This window comes from Elaeis guineensis, chromosome 3, assembly GCF_000442705.2.
Source record: "Elaeis guineensis isolate ETL-2024a chromosome 3, EG11, whole genome shotgun sequence".
NCBI classification, from domain to species: Eukaryota; Viridiplantae; Streptophyta; class Magnoliopsida; order Arecales; family Arecaceae; genus Elaeis; species Elaeis guineensis.
Window position 1 is genome coordinate 2,641,663 of NC_025995.2, and position 11,208 is coordinate 2,652,870.

Here is an 11,208-nt window from a genome sequence, read left to right on the forward strand (position 1 = left end):
CCAACTCGAGTTGTCGGCCTCATGCATTGCATCATCCAAATTGGCTATTACTGCAGCAGGATCATCATCTCTTCTGCATCAACCCAGTACTTTCACCCTTGTCATTGAGTCCAACTTGAAATGGACATCACCTTCACAGAGATTCTACGGACCGTGCCACATGCCTCAGGACACAACAATAAGAAGATGGGTTCTCGTCCTGGGACCTTGCTGGGGTTTTAGCCTGCATCCTGACCCCACAAGGTCAGCTAACAAAGACTGGATTGTGGGCCCTCATTTCAACCCTCACAAACTCTGAATATTTCCAAAGCAGGCACTGAGGACAATTAGGAATTAGTAGATATCTCAACTAGTGCAGGGGAAGAAAGTATAATAACTACAACATGTTCAGGTGGTGTTTCAATTTTCCTATACTAATCCAAATATTGATGCTTTTATTAGCATGCCAATATCATTACGCTCTGAACTGGATTAGAATAACAGCTACTCATAATATAGAATGGAAACATTTAATATGAAAGCACACACATTTAATATGAATTTCAACCTTTTCGTTAGCATACAAGATGATAGATCACATGATTCATTAAGTAGACCCTGTGAACAAACATAACATGCGATTTTGGAGAAAAAGAAGACACGGGGCTTCTTGTGTCATCATTTTCCAGAAAGAATGCATTCCACTGTTACAACACAATACAAGCAGTTTGATTTACTCAAAATATGGCACTAAAAACGAAATTAATACAGGGGGAAAAAATTAATAAGAGAAAAATAAAAAAGAAAAAGAAGGAGACAGTTACATAGCTAAACAGACACTTATGTAAGGCAATCAACAACAATGAGGGATAACAGCACTCATCTTGCAACCACCAGGATTGGGGATCTGAGCCATAGGCCAACTGACACATACTAAAAAGATCCTCCAATAATTCCCTTTGGGAGTGATGAAGTTTTCTGCCACGCCAAATTATCTAGCTTATGCAGCAACAGCTGGATCCTGTGTTGTTAAAAACAGTCAAATATATAAATATATGTGAGAGAGAGAGAGAACAGTGGTGGTCAACAGCAAAACACTATTAGAAATACATCACATAAACTGTGCAAAGATCTAATAATCCTATTTGGTCTTTGACAACAATGCACTGTATCAACTTTTCACTACAGATCACTTGGCGAGCACTTATATCCAAACAGTCAATGATAAGAGTCTGCTTTAGAATCAAAGTAGACAATGGTACACGGAGATACATGCTTAAACCCCAACAAGCAACCGGGTAAAAAAAGGCAAAATTCATTAAAGATATTTTCCAGATAAAGAAGAAGAGACTACAGTACCCAAGGAAAACTGATCTGAATGAATACCAATAAAACACAGGATAATTGCTATTTGTTACGTCTAGCATGCAAGTACATGTACACATCACAAAACAATTTAACTGTAAGATACTAAGAGGAAATTAAATACTCAAGCTAGTAAATATAATTGCACAAACAGAAAAAGGTGATAAATCTGCATTTGAGAAGAAAGTAGAATTTATAGGACATAACATGCCGGCCATAAATTGGAACACATGCTTTCCTTTTTATGAAAAGATTGCTTGACGTGATTGACCTGTGAAGGCCAGCAAGCATAATGAAACTCCATTTTAAATGGGTGAAGATACACAAATAAGAGATTATAATGCGGTAGAAATTGTTTCACCAATTTCTTTTGGTTTGTTAAATGGAAAATTAGTGATTCAATAATAAAATTTAAAAAAATATATTGCATTGACTAAAATTCTGTGCACCCAGACGTACCATTTCACAAAACCACTGAGATTCATCATATTCTTGTGGCATGGGCAATGGGTTAATATACCTGTGGTATAAAAAGCAAAGCCAGCGAAAATAACCTCAAAGCATTTATGTTACCAACTCCTTTAACAGATGCACTTGCTCATTAGACATTCAGGCACTTTTGGAAAGATCTACGATGTAACATGCATTCAACAATGAGTTTGAGAGGCATTACATCAGCAAAATTAGACCATATAGGGACTGTTAAGTAGATCAATTATGAATAGTGTAGTTTGCAAGCTTTCTCAAATTACAGCATTGCTGCTTGAAAGTTTTGGAGTCAGGTCACAGATATCTTCAGGTCATTATTTCCCTTGCAGGAGGAGGTTGCCATAAGTCAGTAACTAATTGTGAACAGTTCAGTGTAGAAATCCAATAGAATTGGGATCAGTGTTAGATATTCTTTTATCACCCAGATAGAAAAGTGTTCCCTTCGTAACTTGAGTGGAACTAGGATCTGAAAGTCTATTAAAGGAGGTAAAAGGGCCACAATGAGGAGAAAACTTCTATCAGTAAAATACTTCTCCTCACTTTCCATCAAAGAGGAAAAGGACAAGCTCTTATGAATTCATGGGAATCCATTTCTGAGCTGTGCCATGAACTCAAAGATGTCATGATCTTATTTCTATCGATGGTGATCTTGTTTCCCTATTCTTCACTTCGTAAATTTAGAATAAGGAATCTATCCATCTGGGAATTGAAAATATCATGATCTTATCAGTTCCATTGAAAATGATCTTGTTTCCACATTCTTCACTGCATTAATCTAGAATAAGAGAATTTGTGCATCTACAAAGGATGGTGCTACCCTAGAGTAGCCAATTCCATTGCTCATACATACCAAACACCTATACACCCCATGTATGGGTCAATAAGTTTTAGATAAGTATCAATTTGTTCTTCTAAAATCATTAGTAGCAAATGTTGCATAAATAAGAACCAGTCATGTCCCAAATACTTTTAGGTAGGGCTGAAAAATGGATCGGATATTGGTATATCCATATTTGTAACCATTTTTTTTTCTTTTACAAATACAAATGTAGACACGGATATTAAATGGATATCAAAATTAGTATCCATACTTGTTCCAATATGGACATTGACCATATCCATATTTGTTCTGAAAGGATAAAAAAACAAGTTAGATACTAGTTGTATCTATATTTTTTTTTTTATCCATATAAGGATATTAGTCGGATATTATTCAGATATATTATGCATTTTAGTGGAATTCAATGATAAAAATTAGCATTAATTACATAATAATAAGGACAGGAACAGAATTTATTATGCAGATTGCATGCAACATATAATACCGAAGGATCTAAGGAATATTTATTAAACCTGATTTGAGATGGACCTGATCGTTCAAATCACTATTTCGACCAAGTTTGAATTAAAATATTGAAAATCAAAAATATTTAAAATAAAATATTATATAAAAATATTAATAATTTTTTACATCAAACACCATCATTACTCTTTAATTATATCACAAATAAAATAACCATGAATTATATATTTTTCAAAAACTTGTGAGACAAATCATATATAAATATAGGAACATAGAAGTTATTAATATTTTAAATATTTTTAACAGTAAGGCTTTGAATAAATTGATATTTTATATAGAATCAAAATTTATTCTAATCTAATTTTCGGAATCAACATGCTCTGTTATTATCGATATTTTATTACAATTATCATATTAGTATATGATACATTATATAACAACCAATATTTTATTTAATATTATTCAATTATAATTTTTATTTTTATTTAAAATTTTATTTTATTTTATTTATTATTATATTACTATAATATAAAAATATGTACATATATTTGGAATTGAATTAATTTAATTGAATAATAAATATTTTTCATATTGAATAAATACTTGAATTATTTCATACTAAATAAATAAATTGAATCAATATTGAAATACTAAACAATTTATTGATCAATTTGACTTCACATGTGCAACTCCTATGATAATGGTTGTTGAAAGAGAAATCAAAGTCTTTTGAACTCTTCTCATGAGTAAATAATATTATATAGAATAAAACAAAGTGTATCCAGTTTTTTATTTTCCATCAAAGAGAAGGATTTATTTTTATAGAAATAATGATCAAAACATAAAATATTGCAATATACATCAAATTGGTTATTTGATCACCCGAATTCACATGAATGAGTCAAATAAACAATCAATGTGAGGTAGAAAGCATGTTGTAGCTCGGAGATTGCACACTTGACAAATGAATCAAAGGCCAATGGTTCAATCGTAGGACTTGTGGCTTATTATAGAGAATTCTTACTGGATATTTGGATCCGAATCTGGCAAGATTTATAAGCTGATATCCGAATTCAGATCCAGATCTGATGAGATATTAGAAAGGCTACCCATATCTGAACTGAACTGAATTAGGAAACAGATACAATATGATTACATCCAACCCACTTTCAGCCCTACTTTTGGGAGTTGTCACATTAAAAGTCAGGTCAAGCACATTCAACACTCAAACCTACAATCAATTAAGGTACACGGAACTCTCTAAACTCCCATCCTTGTATGCCCCTTAAACTAGAGAATCAGGGAGAGAGACAGGAGGGGACCTACAATTATATGTCAGTAATTAGCTCTGGAAGTGGTTTCTTTCAATCACCTATAGGCTTTTGTAGACAATTTTTTGGTCATCTTTAAATCTTTTTGAAAATTTTGTGATTAGTTTTGTCACATGAATTTCTACCACTTGTGGAGAAACATTATCTTAATCAAGAAGCTAATCAGTTCTATATATGGATCTGCTTCATTGATTGAGGTATGATCCATCAGAGTACACTGATGCTGCACCATTGACTCCGTACATGACATCAACCTACTAATCAATGTCAATTGACTGTCAAAATAACTTCAAACAAGTACTTACCATGAAACCTAGAAGCCAACTGCCAACTTGTTGGCTATGCCCTTACGCTCATGCAAGATTCCACTAGGATTGGATTTGCAACGTATTGATATATTTCTAAGATGCATTTGAAAAAAAATAGATGTTAAAAAGTTGTAGTTTGTATTTTAGAATACAGGTTTTGTAACTGCCATTGTCCTATACCTTTACTTCAAAAGACTATGAAAAAATGTATGACTTATAGATTCTAAAATGACAAAAGCATAAAAATTACGAGATGGCTTGACCTCAAGTTGATGATGATGAAGTAGCATGGCTTGGGTTTTTATGTGAGAGTCAATCATTTATAGTCATCTGTTATCTGTCTGCAAGGCAGTTCTTGCTCTTTGACAAAATTCAAAAAACATCAAGTTATTATTCTTTGTAACTTGAGCTATACACAATTAATACTGGTATGCCCCAAAAGGAAAAGATAACAATCTTCTGTCAATATGCGATGTTGAAAACTTCAGGTTTTTGAATCTCAAAAAAACATCTGCAAGTTCTGCAAGTGTAACTCAAGCATCGTCATCTATAAATTATTATCTCACCTTTGCAGTTAAATTTGACACTGCCAGCTGGAACTTCTCTCTTGTTTTTGTACTCGCAACATGACCAGCCTTTGCCACCTTGCTGAAAGCACCATTTAACCAAGCTGTTCCAGCAGTTACATACCTATACATCCAAATCACACCAGATCAGAAATTCACCCCATGATCCATGCTGAGGAGTTCTGTTCATTGTGCATTATGGATAAAAATGCAACAATAGAAGGTAGAAAACAACAGAACAGAATATGGTATAGCAATTCAGACCAAAAGAAAATGTCATAAGTTACCAAGATAATTTTAGTGAAGCCCTTAACAAAATACTAATAATATCAGTTAGATAAATCACTTTCCAGACAAAAAATTGCTTGCAATATGAAGTAAACAATTCAAAAAATCAAACTTACTCAGTTGGCAAACAAATCAACACAGTTCAATGACTGTTGCTACCTGACCTATTGGAAGATTCACCATAAAAAGCCTCAAATCAAGAATTGCTGGTAAATTAATCTTCAAGTGCACAAAAGAGAGTTGCAACATAAAGTGGGGGAAACAATACATAAACAGGATGCAGGAAACAGGTGCCAGAAATAAATCACAGAAAAGGAAAGAAAATGATAGCTTAAAATATGAGTGAAACTTGTGGGAAATGTATGGGAACCACAGCACACCACAAAAGAAACCAACCAGAAGCGGTTTCTTAGTAATTTTATATATGCACGATAAGTTTTTCTAGCTTATTTGGGTTCCCCGAGCATTTCTCGCTGGCATTTCCACTTTGGACAGACCTAACAGGATCTGTTTCCCAAAGACTCTTGTTTACTGCACATATGACAGCCTTGAACACCATGCTAATTTTCACAGTCTATTCTCCTCATAGAATAATACCTGAGTAAGCAGACTGGCCATTCCCCTTCTTTCAGCATTTTATTTTAAATTATTCTGCGACATGGTTCAAATGTTTCTTTATGAGGGAATAATGAAGTACCTGCTAGTTTTTACAGCTGTGCCGGTATCATTCAACTTTCGCTCCGCTACAGTTAAGGCTGCCATTGTTTTATCAGACACATGCAGCTTTTGATCCACAGATTTCACTTTCTCATTTACAACTGAGAACCCAACTGTTATTTTCTCTGAAATGCCAACCCGCCTATCAAAGGAAATCACCTTTGCTGATGCACTGGCCGTCAACTGATGCTTCTCATCAAATGCTTTAGCTTTATTCAAAGCATCTTGTCTGATTGCTGAACCCTTTGCTAGCATATTTGTCACAACATCATGAGCTTTACTGACATAAATCCGTCCGCCAGTAGGACTACTGTTAGTCTGCATAGATGAGAAAGGTCATTATTTTCCTCCAACCAAAAGATCATAAGTACAGAAAGTAACCTATACAAGATTGCAGGGTTTGAGTAAAAATTATACTGGAGTTTACAGACACCTCAACAGTTGCTGCACCATTTCCAACGGAAGCTGCACTTGTCATCTCATTAACCATAACTTGCTGCATGAATTCCAATAAAGATCATACAACAAGTGAAACAACTAAAGCAACTTAGCTGGAAAATTGAATATCATTAAAATAGGTATATCATACCTCCTCGACTCTAGGGACATAACTTTCGACAGGACTTACACTCACAATCCGATCTACTATCGTAGCTCCCTGTAGAAGACACAATGAGAATGTAAATATCACTTCGAAGAAACCAATCAAGCCCTTAAATGACATTATTCTGAAGGCAGTTCCAACCATCAATTAGGAAATATCTTTAGTCAGTTGAATATACTAATGTGTGAGAAGATTGATAAGGTGTCGCTAATCAACACGTTGATTATAACAGGCAATCCAAGCAAACTATTACAAATCATGCAGGATAATGAAATGTGGAGGTAGCCTCATAGTTCAAGAACTAGAAAAAATTAAACTCAGAGAAATGGAATCACAGCCTATTACCCTGCAGTTCTTAGTTATCTCAAAGGGATGAGAGACACGTCACATCAACAAGGTGCCACCTATATCAGACAAACCACCTTGGATTTCCTCCACATTCAGGAAGACTGTAAAACAGGTAACATGATAAGCTTCTTCCAACTATCCATTTCCTCATAAGGTGTATTCCCTCGCCATATATCTGTTTCTTTGATCTTCCTTCTCATAAGGAAACAGATTCTCATGTCAAAGCCCTCTTTGCTTTCCACAGCATGCCCCCAAATTGAAATACCAAGAAGGAAATGAGCAAACATTTCCATTCCCCACAATCTATGTAATGTTTTATAAAGACACTATTTTGCCAAAAATCTACTTAATCATTACAAAGATTTCATGACCATTTATCAGGCAGCACATCATAAAACTAATGTACTCTTCATACCATCATTACACTTTCCGCTTCTTTTCTCGAAGTTAAAATATATAGCTTACAATCTACAAAATAATGATGCCTGGATTCAAAAAGATAACAGATAATCTCATAATAGAATGACTTACAGATTCAATGCCTCCAATTCTGCACAAATACATTTTTTATATATTTATACAAATGCAGAAAACCTACATCTGCTGCCCCATCAGAAGGGTTAATACATCATAGATAGAGCCAGGCATTTTCCTACATATACTGATAACACTATCACTCACTCCTTTCCTGAGAATATATTATTAGCTTCATGAGAACACGCAAAATTTTTGAGGAAAGTGTTAAGCCAATTATTTTATTTTGGATAAAACACTCACAATGACACCAGGCATTTCCTCCAGGCCCATCAAATACTTCAGATGCAATACATAACCAATAACAAACATCACTCCATGATGATAACCATAGCAAGAATAGAACAAAAAATAAATACAAGACAGCAGCCTTCTCCCTCGCATAAGAAAATACAACACAAATGTATCGAAAAATGCAGCTAAAAGTATGCAGATTACAAAAGGGATGCAATCACATTGTTCACAATAAGTAGTCAGAATATCAAACGTTTACTCATTAATATGTCAAAAGAAGAAAAAAAAAAATCTTCTTTAGCTGTCCTTACGTTCATTCAATAAATAAATAAATAATATAACAATAATAGACATTAATGGGAACCAGTAAATCAATAAAAAGAGTGGAATTACCGATAACAGCAATGCGATCTCGAGTGCTTTCGGATCTTTGAACGTAACGAAAGCAATCCTCCGACTTCCAGCATCACTGCTCCAATTAAAACCCACAAGGTTAGAAGAATCTTAATTCATTATAAGGCATCTAAACCTTAACCCTAATCAAACACAAAAACTAGCCGAATCCCCACTTGCATCCAGATACTCAACGAAAAATTTTCCAAAACAGAGGAGAAAAGTAAAAGAAGAACTGAAAAATCTGACCACCGGATCTCGACGTGATCGATGTCACCGGAAAATGAGAAGAACTCCCGAATCTCCCTCTCCCCAGCCAGATCTGAGATATTCCCCACCTGAACCGTTCTTGTCTGCCCAAAAATTCACAAAAAATCCATAACAACAATAAAAATTTCCTCATAAACAAATCAAAAAGAAGCACAGATGAAACGATAATCTCGCAAAAAATCACAAAATTTCAGGCTTATTCGCTCCTTCTTACCTGCATCTCTTTTTAAAAGGAACTCAAAGAAATGGAAAAAAATAAAAAAAAATCTTTTTTACGGTTCAATTCGATCTCCGCCAAATAGCAGTACCTTCTCGCCTACTCCGTGAAGCGTTATAAAAGGAGGAAGAAGAAGGAACATGGAACTAAAAGCCCTCGATATTTGATTCTATATCGGAAATACCCTGCCTCCTAGAATGGGAAAAATCCTTGAATGGTATCATTGTTATTTTTATTAAAGTCGAGGGTAGTTAAATGATGAGTACTCGGAACCTTTGCTTCGCGATGGCGACTTCGCTGACCTGTAATCCTGTCCTAGTGGAATTCCCATGTCTTTGATTTCCAGAAAGAGATGGAAAAATCTGGACCCTCAGATTTGATTTCGACGGCAGAGATTAAATGGTTATGTTGGGTCCCACTTGATTTGATTTGCTGAAGTCAATTACCTGAACCTAAAGAATACTTACATTCCATCCTAGATGGAAACATGTGGCGGCTGAGCGTATATTTTGTATTTTGAGTAATAGTAGCCGCACCAACTTTGGACACCCAAACACCCACCCACTCTCACTTAGGTGGAGCCACCTTCTAATTTTCGAAATCATTATATCTCATTACGATGAAAAGATAATATCTATTATTTGCACCAATATATTTATTTAGATAATATGTATTAATTATTATAAAAAATAATAAATCTATTTTCATATCTATAAGTAAAAATTTTATATTCATTTTCGTCCTGTATCAGCCGCGTATTAGATCAAATAAAAATGCAGATATAGTCGGATCAAATAGATAAAAAAAATTAATTTGTATAAGATATATATAATATAAAATTATTATAATTTAAAAAAAATTATATATTAAAATTATATTTTATTAGATTTGAATCATCGTATATCATTATTTATATTCGATCCAAACCAGTTTTGAATATTTTTTTTTAAAACTCATATTCATTTCAAATTTCAACCGAATTTAGTAAAATTTACCTCATTAAAGAATCAATTAAAATTGCCACCCCTAAAATTAATAATTTTTTTTAAAATAAAATATTATCTTTCTATGCATATCATTATTCTTCAACTGATAAATGCTTAACTTTTGCTGCTTACAAGTATAATTGATTTGAAAACTATATAATTCAGGTTCAGTACTTTTGTTACATATAACAATGCAAGCTGTTAGCAACAACTTTAAGTAGTTATTTACGTAGATAACAGAGTATGACACCACCAAAGCTGCTGGGAGGATCGGTACGATGGTAAGACCTTTTGTCTTAAAACTTTGGTGGAAGGGCGTGATGAGCTGCCTAAAAGACAAGCATTTTACTCTATTTGTATAGCTGTAAAGCAGGACAAAATACAAAGTTAATATATATAAAGCAGGACAAAATACAAAGTTAATATATATATATACACACACACACACACACAAAGTTAAAAGTACATTGGTGGTTGTCTCGATGCAGTCCTTTGACCATTTTGTAATCATGTTTGTGTGTATGGTGAATAAGCTATTGTGATGTGCCTTCTGCACCAAATTTTTTATGAAATAGATTCTCAAATTTGACGTGTGCTGAATGGTGTACTCCTAACTTGACCCAAAATTTTTCAGATGCTTAATTTGTATGAAATTATTTTTCTAGGAGATCTAATCATATTTTGTTTTCATTGCCTTTCTTTTATTTTTCTGTAAGTTTGTCCTATAAGAATTCTACTTCATATTCAATAAGCAAATCAAGCAAGTTTAACGAATCATAGAACCGAGGCTTGGCATTATTTAGTCCGGCCCAAGATGGGACCACACCGAAATCAACACAAGCCCAAATGTCTGATATTACTTTCCTCCCAACTCTTATTTTTTTTAAAAAACCAATACTGCTTAGTACGCTAAATTTTAGGTGTAGTAACCTAGCTAAAGCATTAGAAACAAACCTTTTTTTTTTTTTTCCCCGGAACTCAACACCCAACCAAATACAAGAACTTCTATATACAAGCAATAGTTACATGAAATCAATTGATAAAATACTTAGATAATCGAATCGGTGGACATGAATGTGCAAACCCCCTCTATCATAGGTGATGACATATGCACTCTCCAACCAGAGGAAATGAAAAGCCAGTGCTGAATCTTCTTAATCACCATTGATGCCTTGTAAGGTGTACATGACATGGTATTTCCTAACATTCTCTTTTTATTAACCTCCCTTCTAAATCTCATTTCCTGCATTGTTGACGTGGGACTAAAAACCTGCAC

At 33.9% G+C, this 11,208-nt stretch overlaps 1 protein-coding gene across 1 annotated transcript; it reads right to left on the bottom strand.

Annotated features, from left to right (window-relative positions):
* Positions 1–749: 749 nt before the first annotated feature.
* LOC105042379 (binding partner of ACD11 1) lies at positions 750–9,055 on the bottom strand. The gene is made up of 8 exons (XM_010919556.4): positions 8,944–9,055; positions 8,709–8,812; positions 8,460–8,535; positions 6,936–7,004; positions 6,780–6,842; positions 6,327–6,664; positions 5,342–5,465; positions 750–1,000 (listed from the first exon to the last, which is right to left on the bottom strand). Exons 1-8 carry the CDS (start codon positions 8,947–8,949, stop codon positions 980–982), a joined length of 801 nt encoding a protein of 266 aa, XP_010917858.1. The 5' UTR covers positions 8,950–9,055; the 3' UTR covers positions 750–979.
* Positions 9,056–11,208: the final 2,153 nt, after the last annotated feature.